The sequence below is a fragment of the Rhinolophus hipposideros genome (assembly GCF_964194185.1).
Source record: "Rhinolophus hipposideros genome assembly, chromosome: 15".
In the NCBI taxonomy this organism is placed as follows: domain Eukaryota; kingdom Metazoa; phylum Chordata; class Mammalia; order Chiroptera; family Rhinolophidae; genus Rhinolophus; species Rhinolophus hipposideros.
In genome coordinates, this window is record NC_138061.1 from 51,754,308 (window position 1) to 51,774,322 (window position 20,015).

General features: G+C 35.5%; 1 protein-coding gene across 6 annotated transcripts in view; it reads left to right on the top strand.

Annotated features, from left to right (window-relative positions):
- Positions 1–20,015, top strand: part of ADK (adenosine kinase) — a 458,470-nt gene that overhangs the window by 413,808 nt on the left and 24,647 nt on the right. For all 6 annotated transcript variants that reach the window (XM_081073615.1, XM_081073620.1, XM_081073618.1 and 3 more), the window contains one exon: positions 10,870–10,956. In XM_081073615.1, coding sequence (XP_080929741.1) covers positions 10,870–10,956 — 87 coding nt within the window. The remainder of the gene's footprint in view (positions 1–10,869; positions 10,957–20,015) is intronic.

Below are 20,015 nucleotides of genomic sequence, written 5' to 3' on the forward strand. Positions count from 1 at the left end.
TCCTCTGAAGCTATACAATGTGATGATCCTACATTGAATTATCTCCCGTCTTCTCTCAGTCTCACAAATGAAGATACTGATTCTTGTATTGGTTGATAGAACAACTATCAGTAGTTCAACATAACTAGCAAAGTGGAAAAGACTTGGCACCTTAATGACTTCTATTCTTTCTGAGGATGAGAATGAGTTGGTGGCTTGAGAAGACATTTAAAACGATACGCTGGGGAGGGAAATGAAAGTTCCAGTTAGGAATTATTAATAGGACCAGTTCTGAGAGGACTTAGTACAGTAGTTGGCATTGTATTGATGGCAAAGCCTAGCCTGCTTTGAGACAAGTTTTCGTCATTTTTATGATAAGCATGAGTATATGATCCTTAAATTATTCCTGCAACTTTTAGAAAGTTTGATGCTGCAACTTCTTCTATACATAAAGAATGAGGAGGAAGAGGAGAGATACAACAGGGCTTTAAAAGCAATGTAAAATATGGTACTTGAGAGGTTTCTTTAGACAGGTAATTAACCATACGTTTGCACATTTTAATCTACGTTTAAGTGCAAAAGAGATTGGCAAATGACTCAATAAAGAAAAGTGTTCTGTTTAAATTGGATAAAATGGTTATTTACTGGTGTTTACTGCTGTCCCAAGTAGTCAAGTGATCTGTGAATCCAATTTAGTTTACTGGACTATAAATAGTACTTATAACTTTTATCAGTGTTTGTCAGGGCACCCACTGAAATTGACTCCATATTAGGGGAACTTCAATTTTATTGTACAGTATGAAATGTTTTCAAAAATCTTTTTCTTTCAGTATAAACCTATGACATTATTTTGAGGCATTATTGTCCCAGCAAACCACTAAACATCAGGGATATTTCAGCAATGCTTGAAATTTCTTGCTCTAAGATTTCTTCTAATCTATGAAGAGGAAAAAAAGGAGCCAGTGGTCCCCTCATATCTAATGCAGTTTTTGCTTTGTGAACTTCATAAATGCTTGCCATTGCCACCATCAACAATTTAAACAGAAATCTTAGGGAAAGAAAGGATTAAAAGTTGTGACATCAATAGTGTCTTCTCTAATAACCGAAAACATCTTTATATATGTTATATCCATTTTGAAAATCTTTACTGTTGGATTCTGAAGGTATACCGTGTTTCCCCCAAAATAAGAGCTAGTCGGGCAATCAGTTTTAATGCATCTTTTGGAGCAAAAATTAATATAAAACCCAGTCTTATTTTACTATACTATAAGACCGGGTATAATATAATATAATATAATATAATATAATATAATATAATATAATATAACATAACGTAATTAATATAATATAATATAATATAATATAATATAATATAATATAATATAATATAATATAATATAATATAAAATACTGGATCTTATATTAATTTTTGCTCCAAAAGATGCATTAAAGTTGATGGTCTGGCTAGGTCTTATTTTCACGGAAACACAGTACATGATTTTAAGAAAGGATGCACTTAGAACACCAATAATGTTTTGTATCCTACTACTGCTGTGATTAGGACTAACCCTCAAAAAAGTCAAGAAAGTCATTGATGTTTGGTCTTTTTATTCTATAACCATGATGCATAGGTCCAAATTGTATGAGTTCCTTTCATACAAGCGTTTATAGTATTAGATTAAATCCTAATAACTCTAAAAAGCAGGATCATTGACAACTAGACTTTTTAGATTACTTGGTTTACTAAACTAAGCTAGAGAAGTATATTATAGTTAGGCACCACTTACTCAAGATCAGTCAGAAAATATATAGTAAGGTATACTCTACTAGATGAAACAGAGAACAGTCTTAAGGAACTTAAAATCCAGTAGGCATAATCATTCATTCAGTAATAAATGTTTATTGAGCACCTACTATGTACTAGGTAGAGAACTGAGAGCTGGGAATAAAATTAAGTCATCATTCTTACCCACAAGGAGCTCATTCTTTAATACAGAGGATGCTTATAAATAAACCATAAATATAATAAGTATTCCCTTAGAGGTATGTGACAGTTGTAAGTGATGGCATAAAAGAGGAAGTAATCAGTTATGCTTCTAAGCAGAATGCTGAGAGGTCAGGGACTGCAGCCAAGAAGACAAGCCTTATCTGGAATTTGGAACTAATAGTGAAATTTGAGCAGTAAACTTGGTATGTACACAAGAACTTAAAAAGCATGACACATTTGAAAAATTATGAGTATGAGAAAAGAACAGTCACAGGTCAGGGAATGGCAAAAGATAAGGTTTGAGCAGTAGGCTGGATTCATGTCCTGGAGCTAAGACTTCAGTAGAGAACCATCAAAGGGTTTTTAACAGGATAATAACATGATCAGATTTGTATTCCTGCTCTTCTGCCATAAGTAAAGATGAAATAGTGCCATTTGCAACAACATGGATGGATCTTGAGATTATTATTGTATAAGCAAAATAAGTCTGACAGAAAAAGTCAAGAACCATATGATTTCACTGATATGTGGTATATAAAACTGAAAACAACAAAGGAACAAGACAAACAAACAAAGAAACAAAATCTCATAGACACAGACAATGGTTTAGTGGCTACCAGAGGGTAAAGGGGGTAGAGGGTGGTAAATGAGGATAAAAGGAATCAAACATATGGTGATGGAAGGAGAACTGACTCTAGTGGTGACTCTACAATGTGATATATAGATGATGTGTTACAGAATTGTACACCTGAAACCTTTGTGACTTTAGGAACCATTGTCAGCCCAATAAATTTTAATTAGAAAAAAGAAAAGAAAAATAGAAAGATGTGTAAGATCTCTACACAAAAACTATAAAATATTACTGAGAAATAAAAAGAAACAAATTTTAAAAAAAGATTTGTATTCATGAAAATGTCTCTGTTCACTCAACAGCTATTTACTGAGCACCTATAATGTGCCAGGCATAGTCCTGGGTGTTAGAAATCATCAGACAAATTGTCTTTCCTGTAGCCCCTCTTGCCTAAGCAGCCAAGTTGTGTGTCATGAACCCTAGCTCCTTTCCTCTCACAGCCGATGGGATCAGGGATAGGAACCTCAACAAGGGTAGACTATCCATAAATGGCCAGTGACTTAGGAGCTAAGCCAGCAGAGAAAACCACTTCTTACAGAGATGAAAATGGAGCAAATGCATAGGAAGAAACAGAAAACAGGTTGAAATGAACTGCTCTATATAAGATTAAAACAATGTATTTCATATAGTGAACCTATTAAAGATGTCAGAAATCCCTAATAGAAAAAGTAAATACATACCAAACAAAGGGGAAGTAAGGTTTGAGAGCAAGCAGTAAAGCCATCTATCGTTTTCTTGGTCACTTTTCTATGGAAAACTATTTTTATATTCAAAGCAAATACTCACTTGTTCTCTTTATCGTTATACACTCAGCTCTGAAGACTTTAACTGGCATTTACTTGAAACATTTTTAGAAAATTAGAAAACATGAACAAACTAAGAGGCTTTACTGCAAACACTGATAGTAGACCTCAAGGTCAAAACCAGGCCTTCAGGAGCAGCACTTGTAAGTGAAACATGAATCTCCGATATTCAAATGTCTCCTTTTAAGATTAATAATATTCTTGTCTTTTAGTCATTAAATGCTTACTATGTGCCAACTTTTGCTGTAAGTGCTTTGCATGTATTAACTGATTTAGTATTCACAAAAACCCTATGAGATAATTACTATTATTGTTCCTGTTTTAAACATGAGAAAATTGAGGCTTAGAGAGTTTAACTTGGTTATGGGTAAGTACATGGGAATGTACTAGTAAATGGGAATATGAACCGAAGCAGTCTATATTCTTAATCACAATGTTACACTGCCTCTGTTCTCTATGGTATATTTATCTACTTAACTGAGTCAAGTTTAGTTAACAGTACAGGCCTTGGAAGGGAATTTACATGTCAGTGAACTGCTCTAGACTGCTTAATCAAAACCAGTTTTTTTCCACGATCACCGTTTTTTCAGAAAACATGGTGGCAACATTGCTGGAATGGCAACTTTGGAATTACATTTTACTTCTTCTCCCATTGTTTTTGTCCCAAAGTCCTACTTTGCCTCAGGACCCAAGGCAGTTGGCAACCTCTGTGAGCCTTAATGTCTTCATGTATAAAACCAAGTCAATAATACCTGGGATTGCAGTGAGAACCTAGGAGATAAAGTCTATAAGCACGTGTTGCTGTTCCTGGCGCACCGTAAGCATTTGAATGTCACTTTTTTACTCAGAGACAACAGCTGCATTCCATTGCCTGACGTATCAAATGCAAACTGTTGTCTGGCTTTCAAAGCCTCCTTAGATATGACGGGGCCCCCACATAACTTATATTATTGTTTGCCTTACCTGGCGTATAAACTTTCTTCTTTCTCTCTGTCTCCTGGGATATATATACACCTTTCTTTTCCTGTCCTCTTCACTAGTCATTTCACTAGCTTAAGTTCAGTCTTCTCCATGAAGCCATTTCCAGTTCATTAAATTCACATTGTTCCTTTCCTTCTTTGAACTCCTGTTACAGTTATAAGTGTTATATTGGCTTGACACTTCACAAATTCTTTCACATACGCTAGATTTCTCTTTCCATCTAGATTCTAAGTTCCTTCAGAAGACAAATCATGTCTTACTATTTCTCCTGTATCTCCCGCGAAGGATCTAACAGAGTATGAAGAGCTCGTGGCAAGTGTTCACCAAATTCTTGTTGCCTGATTGAAGAACATAAAGCTCTTAAAAACACCTTATAAAATTGTATAGGGCTTTATGTTTCACAGGGTGCTTTCATAACGTTGTTAATACTAAATCCATATAATAGTTACAGAAAATAGCTATAGCAAGTGTTATCCTTATTTTCTAAGTAATCAAACAATTCAAGTTACAGTATGACTTACACTATGTCTCCTGGTAAATAGCATCACTGACTACCCCCAACCCCCATCAAAGACTTCCAGAACAATCTTTTTAAATCAAAGATGGGATGGTGTCACTGCCCTGTGTAAAACCTTCCAATTTACTTAGAATGAAATTCTACCCACCCCACCCCCATACACACACACACACACACACACACACACACACACACACACACACTTGATCTCCCCACCCCACCAAGCATGTCGCTAGCCTAGGGCCGGCACTTGAATATTAGACCCCTGGACCCTCACAAGGCTGTTCTTCTTGCTGTTGAAGTCTCAATTCAAACATCCCCTCCTCAGTGAGGAAGTCACTCCCATCTAAATTAACTCTCTTCCCCAGGAAATAGCTATGGCAAGTGTTACCCTCATTTTCTAAGTAATAACACTGAGTTTAAATGACCCTGGGACTTACACAAGGTCTCTTGGTAAATAGTATCATTGACTTTACTCCCAATCCCCACCATTCAGTCCATTCTCTGTAAGACTTCCAGAATAATCTTCATGTCATCCTAGTTTATTTTCTTTGTGGCATTTATTATCTCAAATTATCTTCCTCATTTTTTTGTTACTTGTACATTGTCTCTCCTCACTAGACTGTAGGTCCCCCGAGAGCTGGGTTTTGATTGTCCTATTCACATCTGTACTCCAGTTCTAATAGAGAGCCTGACACACGATAAGCTCTTAATAAGTATTTGTTGAATAAAGTAGCTGAGCCAAAACCAGACTAAAATCATGAGTCTTTTGAGTCCTAATCCAGTGTACTTCCTACCATTCCATTTATCCTGCCTTTCATGAGTGCACTTATGCCTTTGGAACTACAATAAGAATTGATGTTCAGAATAATGACATTAAGTGTGCTGTAGGATTCTCTATTATCAAAGAAAAATTCATTCAGTTCAATAAACTAAACTAATTAAAGCAGGGATGTCATGGTATATTATTATATTATATTAATACATTTAGAAAAATTTCCAACTGAAAAGACTTTCTGCTTTTTCTTTAGTTAACCAAAAAATTAAATTAACCTAGAGCTCTTCATTCCCCAAAAGTCCTTGTTAATTAGGATTGTTCTATAAATCTCTATTATTAGCAGAATTTGTCATTTGTTTCGTTACCCTGTTTATTAAGCCAGTCTGAGCAGGGCGTCTTTGCTCATATCCTAGTATGTGTCTCCTAGTGAAAAGAAAAGCATTTCCTAGATTCTCTTGTTTTCCCCTCTTATTTGACATTGGTGTGTTTCATGCTATTTGTATAACAACTTAGTTTCCTTGTGTCAGTTCCCTATATAATGCAGGACTTACATATTGACTTGGCTATTGAGTAAAGTAAATAGATTTGGGGTCTATTTAAAATAAAAGCATTAGTAGTTTGCAACATTGCTTATGATAACAAGACTGAAAACAATCTAAAAGTCCATCAGTACAGGACTACTTAAATAAATTGTAGTATATGTATACAGTGAACTACCATGCAGCAATAAAAAAAGAGAAAAAGGGACATTCTCTGTTTGCCAACATAGTAAGATCTCCAAGTAAAAAAACGTGGTCCAGTGCAGCTTGCATACTATGATACATTTTTTGTTTTGATTTTTGTTTTTCTTAAAAACGAAAAAAAAAGGACAAAAGTAAGAATGTGTTTTGCTTTTATTTACACAGAGAAATTCTGGATGGTTATACAGGAAAGCAATAACAGTGATAACCAGATTGGAAAATAGTAGGACTAGAAACTGAATGAATGGATGATAAGGGGTGAGAAGAAGTTTTTGTATAGCATGCCTTTTCATTTTTTTTGCACTGTGTGTATATATTATCTATTCAAAAGGTTAAATTGAATTCAAACAAGCACAACTAAAAACAATATTTGATTCTGAAAAAAAAAATTTGATTCTGGACTGAATCCTGTATGGGATGAACAAAATTGCTATAGAAGACATTAGGCCAATTAGCAAAATTGGAATATGGAGTATAGATTAGATAAAATAACAATATTGTTTTCTAATATATAAACTATACCATGGTTACCTGAAAGAATATCTTTGTTCTTGGGAAATACACACTGAATTATTAAGGAGCCAAGGGCATAATATATGCAATTTATACTCAAATGGCTTGAAAGAATGTGTGTGTGTGTGTGTATATATATATATATATATATATATATATATATATATATATATATATACATATATATGTGTATATATGTATATATATGGGAGGAATGATAAATTGTGGGGAATTGTTAAAAACTGGTAAATCTGGATAAATGCTATATGGGAGTTCTCTATATTTTTCTTCAGACTTTTCTGTTAATTTAAAATGATCTCCAAAGAAAAAGGTTAATATAAAACAAAAACATTAGTGCTCTGCAAATTACCTCAGTATAAGGAATGGCCAAGGTATAGCAGCTTCTTTAAAGAACCTTAAGAGTTCTGGGTTTTACCTGGTCATGCTTTTTCTTTCTGGTGAAGTGTCTACCATCACGTTTCTGTCTTTTCCATGCCTGGAGATGCTTAGTCAGAGGCCAGCAGAGGTGGTGATTACAGTCCACCTTGAAAAACAGCTGCCTATCTGCCTCTCACCTGCTATATATCTTCTTCAGTTACATCTTCTCTACAGTTGGGCAGTGGCATCAATAAAACAGTGACAACACATGGCATTTTAAAATACCTTCAACAAAGTTTTCTAAGGATATTAGTTACCATAAGGTTGTGTGTCCACAGTGCTAAAATATATAGTGAATTTAGTAGCCATAAGGCTACAGAAACATTTAATTTAGTTGTTTGGCATTGAGTGACTGAATTTATTGTTTTTCAGTTAGACGTGTCATTTTTATGAAGTAACCATCTCTGCTATAGTTTACTTAACATTATAGATGCGTGATGATGTTTTGATTCTAGGCAGACTGGCCTCCGAAGTGATTAGGTAGTAAATTTTATGTCATAATAACGTGAAGAGGAAATTATTTGTTTGTATAAACTGTCCAGAGAATGTTTGAATTTTACTGTAAGTAAGCTAAATTCCATTGTTCTGGATGAAGATACCCTGAAGGGCTTACGTATCTAATAAATAATACCAAACAAATCTGATATCATCTGAATTGTTAGTGTTTGTTTTCTATCCGTTTGGAGAAGTTCATGATTTTGTGGTGTCATAGAAACCTGGAAAATAGGAATAATAATGGTTCCCAATCCTTTTCCTTCTCACTTTACAAAACATTTGGGAAGAAATGAGAAACAATGGCTCTGTCTTATCTTAATCTCTTAAGTAGAATTATTTCATCAAAACGAACAGTATCATTTTTCTACAACTGAGGCAGAAAACTCTTTTTGTTACTTGTTCCCACAACTCCTCCAGACCCACTTCACACCTAAGCAAACTAGGTACCACTGCGAGTCATTTGAGTGTCTTGGGCCTCATTGGCCCATGCCTGTAAGTGTGTCTTAAGATTTAGTGAGGTAGTTCATACATTCGTACAGTAAATTATCTAGAAGGCTAGGGAATAGTCATGCTCGTGAATACTGTTTAGTTAGTTGTGTAGGTTTTGTTTTTTTTTGTTTGTTTGGTTTTGTTTTTTTAATTTATTGGGGTGACATTTGTTAGTAAAATATATTTCAGGTGTACAATTCTGTATTACACCATCTATAAATCCCATTGTGTGTTCACCATCCAGAATCAGTTCTCCTTCCATCACCATACATTTGATCCTTGTTTTTGTTTTTTAATAGCTCTGTAAACCAGTTTGGGTCATCACATTTCAAAAAAAATCAGAATGTACCAAAAATATAATTGAACTTAAATATAATTGCACATTATTGAATCCTTTTTCAATGATTTAGAACACATTTTAGGATCTTGTAAATGTTCAGGGTCATTATATTGAAAGGAATTCTCATACTATAGCTGTAGATATGAAAGATAATACAGACTGGAATATGTCTATACTGACTTATGACAGCTCTTTTGCAGTCTTGATATTTTTATATATTTATGTGTATCAAGTACAAAAGGTGGAAAATAATTCTACTTTACGTTTTAGGAAACTGAACTTCATAAGATACATAAGAATAAAGCATCTCAAGGATCCATATATCCAGGGGGGGAAAAATGTAGTAAAACTGCATTCATTTAGAATTTTCAGTAATTACGACCAACAAGTCATGACTCTTAAGAACAAAGTACAAAATAATCTCTTCCATTCTGAATTAGGTACTATTTATAAATAAAGATTTATTCAGCCAAAAATCAATAACTTTTTTAGACAAAGAACTCAAATAATTATCTCTAATTGTGGCTTATTTACCATTCATATATAATTATTTTCAAATCTGTAATCTAGTAATTAATTCTTATATTCTTACATTACCTAGAATGTTTTATAGACATGTTATTACATAGGGTGACCCTATTATAAATGGTAATGATGTCATTAACTTAGCTAGTTTTACTTATTTAGTGCCTGTTTCTTCTTAGTTTATAGTTATTAATTCCCTTTATAGTAGACTTGTACTTGGAAGTAAAACCAGATTTCTTTATAAATATTTATGGTACAGATCTTTTCCTAAATCAGACTGTGGCCCTTTCCTAATTATTTCCAATAAAGTCTACTTCCATCTTTTTATTTGTTTGTTTTTGGCCTGCGTAGCAATGGGTACTGCATCCTCCCTAGAAAATTTAATCCTAGATATCTATGCCTTAACTTCCAATTAATCGAAATCTTGTTAACTGCCAAGTCGGTTCTGGTGTTACAAAGTGTGGAAAGTTAGTCATTTTAAAGAGATTAAGTAGATGCTTCTTAAGCCTAGAGTCTTAGTATCTGCAGTCATGTGGTCAAAAGGGATCATTAAGCGAATGAGTCCACTTCTGGAATTCCAGGAGGATCTTTTTTTTTTCATTATCATTTCTGTGCTTCTCTCTTGTTGAAAGTATTCATTAGTAGCAGCAGGTAGCAGAAGGCCCACAGAACATGCTTTTTGAGATTCTTAGGTTCTCTAGTAAGACCTTTTGGTTCTCAAGTACTCTTTTCCCCTCCCTCTTGATCTTAGGTGAGATTGAAGTTTACAAGTCTTTGACCACATCTGTCCCCAGGAGGGATGCAAATTTGTGCTTTCAGAAGTTCCAGCCCCCCAATAAAAAGCACTACCCAATCTTTTGCAGATGTCCCGTAGGCCAGATTTCAGCACAAATAACTCCATTCCACTGTCATGTGCCAAGTCTAAAGTGCTGGGTTAGGTTACTCTGTAGTCAAAACAACCAAGGCCTGGTCCAGACTGCTGTAAGACAAGAGGCCATCGCACTGTCCTTTTTCTTCTGCCTAGGCATTCCCTGTGGCTTTCCCTTTTGTTACTTAACCATTAAAGGAAGTAGTGACTCCTTAGTGAAAAGTAACCAGATTAGGTTGTTTGTAATAAGCCAACTAAACTCAGTAATCCTTCACATTGGCGTGAAGTATCAGAACAGTAGTTATATTTTTATTGTGCCCTTCTGATTTTTGGTAGAGAAACACCCAAGAAAAATCATTATTTATATACTTTTAATGTACAGCTCTTTTGCTGTATCCAAGATGTCACTTCAGTCAGGCTTGAAACTTTATATTAGACATCCATGATCCACTCCTTACAACCATTTCCTTTGGCTCATAGTTTCTGTATAAGTATTTGTACCATTCAAAAAGGTACAAATAGTCGTTTCCCCCACACATGTGAACTGCCTAGGTCTAACTCTTAACAAAACACTTACAGCATCTGTGTGTTGAAAATGAGCAAACAACCATTGCCTACACATTACTTTGCACCTTTGTTCCCAAGTGCTCATGTACAGAATATGGAGTTCATGTTCTGTCTCGCTCTTTGAATAATGATGTAGGAGCTTCAGCTTTACGGGGTGAATTTGGGTATTGAGTATTACAAAGAGAAGTCAGTCTGCCTTTCTTTGGCTCTAATTGCAGAGAGTGAAGTCACCGCTTTTGCTGTCTTGGATCAGGACCAGAAGGAAATTGTTGATACCAACGGAGCTGGAGATGCATTTGTTGGAGGTACAGACTCATTTATTTTATACTTACTTATAATTTAAACATTTCCTTTAACCCTTGTCTCTACTACCTCGACAAGATTTATGAATTTAATAACTTTTAATTTCTTCTTTTAAATAATTAACTCCTAATGTTCTTTCCATATTCTATCATTTTGAGTACTAAGAGGGTATTTTACTACAGGAAAAATCTGTGGTTTTGGCTTAAAGATAATTTGCTATTATGCTCTACCCCAGTCATTTTCACAAGATTAATTGTCTTTCAGAATATTGCATAAACAAGCTACATCAAATACAGTATATAGCATATTCATAACCCTTCAGGCTTAAATGTTAACACGTTCTTTAAAACAAGTTGTGGTGAATATTAAACAGTATGCTAATAACTAAGGATGACGTCTTTGGATTATATCATTTGGTTAAAACATCTGTTTCTAACACAGTAGTTGGATGTTTACTGTATTAGGAAGGGTTAAGTTTTTGTCTGGTTCAGGCTCTGTAAGAACTGGCACAATTTATAAGGACTAAATCATTTTTGGAATGAGCACTCAAAAACAAAACCAGGACAATTAGGAGCTTCTTGGCTTGATGACTTAGATTGATCTAAAACCTGGTTCAAAGGTTCTTTTCATATGTCTAACCTCCCAGTTAAGTGTAGTTAAGTTGGGTTATGATCTCTGGAAAGCTTTAGATTCATGAATGATAACTGAGAAGAGTCCCTCCTGATCCCTGTTTATTTCCCATAACATCAAGGATGACAAGTTAAAAAAGGCCAATGGAGCTAGCTATTGTCCTCCTGTCCTTGGAAAATGATTTGAATCATGGGATTATGTGATGGTTCTAACTTAGTATTGTTTAAAATATTTGTTTGTTTATTTTGATAATCATTTTCACCAACATAAATTTTTCATATTTCCTTCTTTGAAACTATTCCTGCTTAGTCTTAAATTAGCTGTTAACCATTAGACTGGGGGCATGCCCCATGCCCTATTCTTTGGTAAGAGTACACACCACAGATAACATTCTACTTGACGGTTATGCTTGCATCTTTTATTTCTTTGCTCTGAAAGCTTTCAGCATTGATTATTTTGCAGCTCTTTTTTCCTATTCCATACTGCTTCAGAGCTGTAAATCCATGTAGGCTAAAAATATCTTATTCAGAATTGGGCCAAATCCTGTAATACGTTAAGGAAACACTAGTGATTTCCTGGTTAGAAATTGGTTAAACCAGAATCTTAGTATAGAAACTCTTCAACTTGTTTCCTCTGTGTGCCTTTTTAAGGAAAATGAAACAGTAAATATTCTATTTCTTTGATATTTAGTATGGTACATTGTGAGTGTACCATCCATCATAATATCCATCATACCTTAGATATTAGCCACTACCTCTGGCGCTCAGGCCCTGAGCTACCTGGCCCTGCAACACCAGATTCCCTTACAGACGCCTAACTGTCTGTACAGCTTCTAGTACTAGGTAAGAACATACAGACTTTTTTGAGGGAGACGGAAGAGGAAGTCATTCTTAGGATACTGAAGTAGGAACAGCTACCTACCCATTTATATTGTAGCTAAGGTGATAAATGAACTGCCTCATCAAAGCATTGGGGTTCTTTGTTACTGGATTTTCAGCCTCTTTTGTTTTCTCACTCTACTTACATAGCCTCATTATATGTTTATTGTTGGGGAACATTGAGGTCAGTAGAAAGGAAGAGTATGGAAGAGGGATCCATAGATTTTTCGTAAAGGGCCAGATAGTGAATATTTTAGGCTTTGCAAGCCATATATATATATACATGGGTTGTATTACATATTCTTCTTGTTTTGCTTGCTTGCTTGTTTTTTGTTTTGTTTTTGATATTTTACAACACTCTGAAAATGTGAAAACCTTTCTTAGCCCTCCGGATGTACAAAAAACAGGCCAACGGCTAGATTTGGCCCTCAGTCTATAGTTTGCCAACCCATTGTGTAATACATGGCAGCTTCCTCACTTTCTTCACTTCCATCATACCCTAGATCCAAACGCTGGATTTCATTACATACTGTCAAAATCAGTATAAATAAAGTGGAAGGCAGGTTGAAACTACACAATACTTTCCTGGTAATACCTCCGTTAGGTAGCCATTTTTCTCACTTTAGCCCTACTCTGATCAGTTCCCATGATAATGAGATCTTGAAAGACTGAGTCATTCAATGAAATGAATACTCTGATGTCACCTTAGCAGTGGAATACTCACGTTAGCATGTTCAGCACATTCTGCCTGTGTAAGTCAAGCTATGTAGTAATAGCAATAGGTGACATTTATATAGCACCTATTAGCCAATCAATATCTTAGGCACTTTACATATATTAACTCCTTTAATGTTCATAAAAGCTCCTTGAAGTAGGTTATTTTTAACTGCATTTTACTGATGAGAAAACGGAGACATACAGGGGTCAGGTAGCACACCCAGAGTCTCATAAGCCAGAAAGTAGCTTCAAACCAGTCAGTCTGGTTCCAGAGTCAGTGTTCTACTTCACTGCATTATACTGCTTCTCTGCACTTTCAGGGAAATCTCATCATTAGGACTGAGAAGCACAGACCATCCTTACTAACAAAAGCTGGTTTTGCCAAAGAGAATCTTCCTATTATCTGAATAAATGACTTCATTTATTGAACAGGAGCTTTTGTTATCTTACAGGAGTCTCAGGACTCTAAGGTAAGACTATTGCAGAAAAGAAAGAGAAAGTAAGAGGGAAGAGAATCGAAGAACTGTAGTCCCCAGTGAGTTTGAACCCGGAGCTTTTTGCTAAGCAGTAGAATTGATTGCACTACAGAGATATAGAAAGCCAGGTCATAAACTTGCGTGGTCAGCATGGAATCCAGCTACAGAGCTACATGAATCAACTGTTTAACAGCACCAGGCTGATGCATCCATCTTACAACAGAGGTGGTCTTGTTAGTTGGAAATACTCAAAAAGCCGTTGGTTAAAACCCCCTACTCCCATCTCCACAGCAAGGAAAGCCTTTCTGCTAGGATTTGAAATACTCCAGCTGGTGAAGCATACTCCTCTACCTTGAAAATGAATGGAGAGACAATGGCAACTTTTACATTTACTATGTAGTTTCTTTTTCTTTGCTTTACTGCCTGATTAACATATCTCTTTGTTGATTGACACATTCTATCTTTAGATAGTTAATATATTCCTCCTATGACTTTCAAGTTTTGCTAGCTTACGAGTATTTCTGTCTTTTGTGACTTTGCATAACTGTATTTCAGTCCCAATTTCAAGTTCTTGGATAAAGCATCACTTCAGCTACCATATGCTAATTACAGATCTCAGTACCAGAGTGCCATGTGTTCTTATTAGCCACATAGATATATATGGCTGCATCATAGATTTTCACATATAATTTTAAAATGAGTATCTCAAATGTACATAAATTAAATTTGTAGTTCCATCTCAAGGGTTTAGTGACAGTGACACATCCCTTCAGCCTCTACAAGCATACCTCCTTGTTCTATTTGGAGATCTTAAGCACTTGGTAACATTTGCCCTTTATTTGTCACTAGCCAGCCCTCATGAAACTACCCTTTTCACATTCTTCCTCAAAAGCCCAAGTGCTACGATTGTACCCTTGGAAATGGAGACAATTCTGTAATCTCTAAATGTGATTTCCTAATTTCCCAGGTCAGGAGAAAATTTCTTCCTGTTGTCCTGCTGTGCTTTGTCACAGCAGGTCTGCCTTTTCATTTGGAACCCTCTTTGTCACTGCCATAGTAACAAATGGAAACATTGAGAACATTTTGTGACAGGCACTGTCATTGTTCCCAGTGAAATCTCTTCCCAGTAAATGAAACCGAGGGGGAAAAAATCATAACAAATAACATGAAAGGAGACCTAATCAATATGTTCCCAGTAAGCTGTCAATACCAGCCTGTGTTAATCTAAGATGATTGAGTTGTATGTTTTATGGCAGCCGTAGGAATATGGATTAGACCTACAAATCATCTTTAGACTAAAAGTGAGTACACCTTTGACAGATTATACCCAGGCACATAGATAAAACTCTCAGATAAAAGACTAGAGACCTTAACCAAGGACCAATACTTTTAGGATTTAAAAAGCTTCATTAAATGTGGTTAATAGCATACATAGCTGAGAATGGTTTATTTTGAATGATAGTAAAGTAACTGCTGCCTCTAATAGTTTTTATTTTCAAATTTCTCTTAACAACTTTAGCAGGGAAACTGTATTACTGTAAAAGATACTACCTAAAATATGCAAATGATTCTTAAAGCCACTTAGCAATCACAGTGTAAATAATTGTTCTATTTCCATCTAATAAAAGGAACATTAATTTTATTTTCTAATTCTTGTTCAGAAAATAACTTTGGTTTAAAAAGAAAAAGAAAAAAAAGATTTAAGTTTCCAGACCAGGGATTTTGCTTCCTTTTCATGTAGCACCTCTCTCTACTTCTGATCGCCATGGAGATTCTCTAAATTATCCTCATATTTTCTATTCTCACCTTGTTTGTTGGTTCCCAGACATTGGTAGCTTGCTCTCCCATTCTTACGTGCTGCTTCATTGTGCTGTGCAAAGAAGTGGTGCAGAATTCTTGTGATTTTTTTTTTCTGTACCACCTCCTTCCTTTGCTATCCCAACACAGAAGACTAGAAAATAACATGGTGAGTGTTAAATATATCATTTCTCACACTTCTTCACTCCAAAACCAAAACCTTCATATGACCCACTGTAGGCAGAGGCTTTCCTTACTGGTGACCAGGATGAGCTACACACTCCTACCCCACCCCACAGCAACAACACCTTTTCGTTTTTTAACTCTAATAGGACATCTTCATGTTCTGTCTCCTAAGTAGCAGTTTTCCTGAAAACCATCAAATGATATAATGACTTGGTCATTAAGAATATGAAATTCACCACAAACAGCAGCTCAAGTTCATGCAGGGAGGAAGGGAATAGAGATTCACACCTTGCACACTCAAAGGACTCTTGATGACATGCTCCTCTGGTGTTACACATCCAGAGATTTAGATAAGCCAACGTTGGACCAGAACCACAATTCAGGGACCTTGCCTAAGAGTATTTAAGGCTATGCTGGTTAAAAGAGGTAAAGATGATACTCAAGCCATGACAATAAAGAGAAATAACTTTGACTCACATGGAATATAGGATTTTAGAGTGAAGTCTGGAATTCCTCATAAACATTACTGTTCCCTCAAAGATCTAGTACTCTGGATGGCCTACTTCTAGAAGCAATTATAAATAGATAATGGAGTTCAAAGAACTTTATCTTCTGGAGATTTGGATAAGACAGAGACAATCTGAACCATGTAGGTTATCAAACCTCGAAGCTCAAATATGAACCTTAAGTTCCTATGTTTGAAGATAATTGAGAAATGTTTACTCCAAAGAAAACAATGTTGATATTTATACGACTTTATTGAGTTGCAGAGGGCCAAAAGAAATGTCATCAGCAAAGTTTCTTAAGTTAATTTTCTTAGAATTTCAACATGACAAATGTATGTATATCGGTTTCTTGGCCTAGAATATTTCTGAGTCAAATGGAACTAACTGGAATCCAATACTGTTCCCAGCTGCTATTACTAAATGGATTTGGTCAATTTTTACCTATCCGTCTGATTCATACAACATATATCAGTTAGCTTTTGCTGCATAACAGACCATCCCCAAATTTTAGTGACCTGAAACAAAAACTGTTCAGCTCCACAAATCTGTGGATTGGCCTCTGGGCCTAGGCTCAGCTGGACAGTTCCTCTGGTCGCAGAGTTTCGAGAGATTAAGTAATTTGCCCAAGGTTACAGTGAAAGCCAGGATTCAAACACAAAAGTTTGACCCCAGAGCTCTGACCCCTAATCGTTTTGTTATACTGTGTTCCATTAGGTACGTGTATATCATCTTCCCTTCCCTTCCAAGTGAGGAGAAATAGCCAAAGTGGTTTTCTAAACACTAGTCTTTAGACCCGTGTCAGTCTATGACCTAATAGAGATTTCATCAGTCAATTAATAGCAAAATGAAAAAATTTAGGAGCAATATAGCAAGTTTTCATACAGTTAAATGTATTGAATTTTAAATTTTGTCTCAGTGATGTTTGAATTTGTTACAGTGAGTCTTTGTTGGCTTTGTAATTAATGCAATCTAAAAATGAAATCACATATTGGTAATTCTGATGCATACATAGCCTGACCCACCCTGGGACCTAGCAGAATTCTTAGCCTTGGTAAATAACTCATTAGAAACAACTTTCCAAACTATATGAAACTTTGTATGAAATGTAACCTCTGATGTTGTAAGGCTGTTTACTATCAACTGAGGTCTGAATAAAACAAACAAAAATTAGCAACATGATTACTAAATTCACAACTATTCTCACTTCAGATATATGAGTTCCCAAACGTGGGGTGTGAAGACAGGCTCTTTATTTTTCATTTAATTATCCAGTTATTATTGACATTTTATAGTTAATATTTGTATGTTTTATTTCTAGCCCATGAAATAGGTGGCAAATTAAAACCAGTTTCCGTTGTCAAATGCTCTTAAAATTTTAGAAACACTGCTATAAGAAATTGTCAGTTGATCAAACACAGGTTTTTGAATAGAGTTAAATAGTACCAAAATTAGTTACCTTGCTAATCAATTAGGTCATAAATAAGCTCACATAAGTAAGCTTTTCGTTATTCCAGCATCTGTCTATCTTTTCCTTATTCCAGCATCTATGACTTTGTCCTGATGAGTCTTTTGTTTTTAACTAGTATATTGCTTAAAATGTTAGTACCAAAAGGGAGTATTTTTAAACATCACATTTTCAGGTTTTTGTACTATTTTCAGTAGTGACACTACTTTCAAATGAGATCTTACCTGAATTAGAATGAAATGAGATTAAACAAATCCCCATTTGGCTCTATCCACATTTTATTTGGTGGCTCATAAAGCAACTCCCTGGAATGAATTGATGTTAGGTGTGAAAACCATGTTCTGTTCAAAAATCCCCATTTGATGGATGAGGAAAGTGAGGCCCAAAGAAAGGGAGCTATTGGTAAATATGCAATACTAGAAGTCAGATCACCTGATTCATTAATTCATGATCCAGTAATTACACATGTTCATAACCCAATGAAAGTTGTCAGTTAAGCAATCTGTTATATAGGTCTCTTGGAAATATACAGGTCAAGAGTCAATATCCCAAATGGATAGAAGCCTTTGATGTAGTTTTTCTTGGCATGTGGGTATCCAAGATGTTTGACTTGAACAATAAACAGAAGCATATGCTAAAATTTTATTTTGGGAACCACATCAAGAGATCACACGTTAGGTTTCAAATTCAAATTCTAACCTGATCTTGTTCATTTTTGTTCCGTGCGGAGGAATGATCTTTAAAGCAGTATTTTGATAGGAGCTAGGGTGGAAGGGCACCATATCTATATGAGTAAAATAAAACATACTGCTTAGTGGTACTCTTCAGGAGCTTCTCTCCTGAATTGGGGGCATTTAAAAGTTTCTTTTCTTTTTTTCGCTTTTTTTTTTTTTTGGCTTTTGCTTTTTTAAAGTTAAAATGCAATGGCCCACACCATGTTAATAGAATTTGACAGGTTTCCATTTTTAACCACCAGAAAGAGGAAATAAGTTATCCTCATAGGTATAGCGCTGACCACTTGCCTATATATTATATAGTATAACTCAATTGCTGACTTTGTGTGAGAGGGTGTGTTGTGCAGAGCTATTGTGGAAGAACCTTTGCTCCAAATTGACTTCCTGTCCATGTCAGTCACGGCACCATCTGACACCACTTAGGCTTTGGTTTTCATTATGCAAATACCTGCTAGGTCAGACCTTACCCTGGCAGGCATGGCAGCTTTTTAAGTTATTTCCAAATTTAATGTTTGTTGATTTCCTTTTTCCAGAAAAATCTCTGTTGTTTAACATATAGGTCACAAGTTGTTATTGGAGTTCATGACAGGTTGGTAGTCAATGTGAAGTCAAAGCAAAACAAAACAAAAATTTACTAACTAGACTACATAGAAAATGAAAAAAAGAAAAAGTTTACATCTGAGAACTTTTCAGCAGGGGGAAACCATTACTTTGTCACATCTGGGTAGTCTAAGCTAGCCAAATTGAAGTGGGAATTTCCTGCCAGATGTTAGTTCTTTGAGCGACCTGTGAACATCTAAAAGAGGGTATATGTGTTCTTATTGGATAGAACTATAGCCACTGTTGGGGCTTGCTCCTAATAGGTAGCAGGCATTTTTATATACTACCACCAGTCAGGAGGTTGTGCAGCCCATCTAAAAGCTAACACTGTTTGCTCTGGTAAAATGCATAAATATGGAAGGTCCAACATCAGATCTCACAGATATTATAGCAAGAGTGACCCTGCATTGAAATGACCTCTCAAATGTAGATGACAGCAATTTTGTTTCATCAATAGAAGCTGAGACTGAACCACCACAGTTTTTCCAGATAACTTGAATAATCGTTTTATAAAGTCAGTGAAGACCGAGGTAGGTCTCTAACTTATGAAGGAAACTAAAGAATCTGAAATGGCAGGGAATATACCAAGTACGTACATCAGCTTCCTGTTGCAGATACGCATGGGAATTAGGAAGCAAAAATTTCATTCAGAAGAGCTGTGCACACCAAGTAGAAATGCTTTATCCAGTTGAAACAAGAAACATTTTTAAGAGAAGAAAAAAAGACTTTTCACATGATCTCACTGTTTTTGTCATCCTCTGTAAGGGAAAATATTGACATTTACCAGACTGTTTGCTTCAGCTTTCTGATCTCCTGCAGTTTATTTTTATAACAGCCTTATCGATGGGCCTCTTACCCAGCTCTCTAGGTTTAACTGAGTTGAGTCAATTTGTTACCACAGCTTCAAGTAGCTGTTACAGAACAAGCAAGTCATCCTAATAAAGCTGTAAACGTGTTTACTCAAACAGAGTATTGATTTTACTTGGAGAAGGAGAAGCCGGTGGTTAGCACAGTGTCAGGGTGGATGAATTTCACTGCAGTTTTTCATTGTCATCTGTCATGGCTGTGAAGT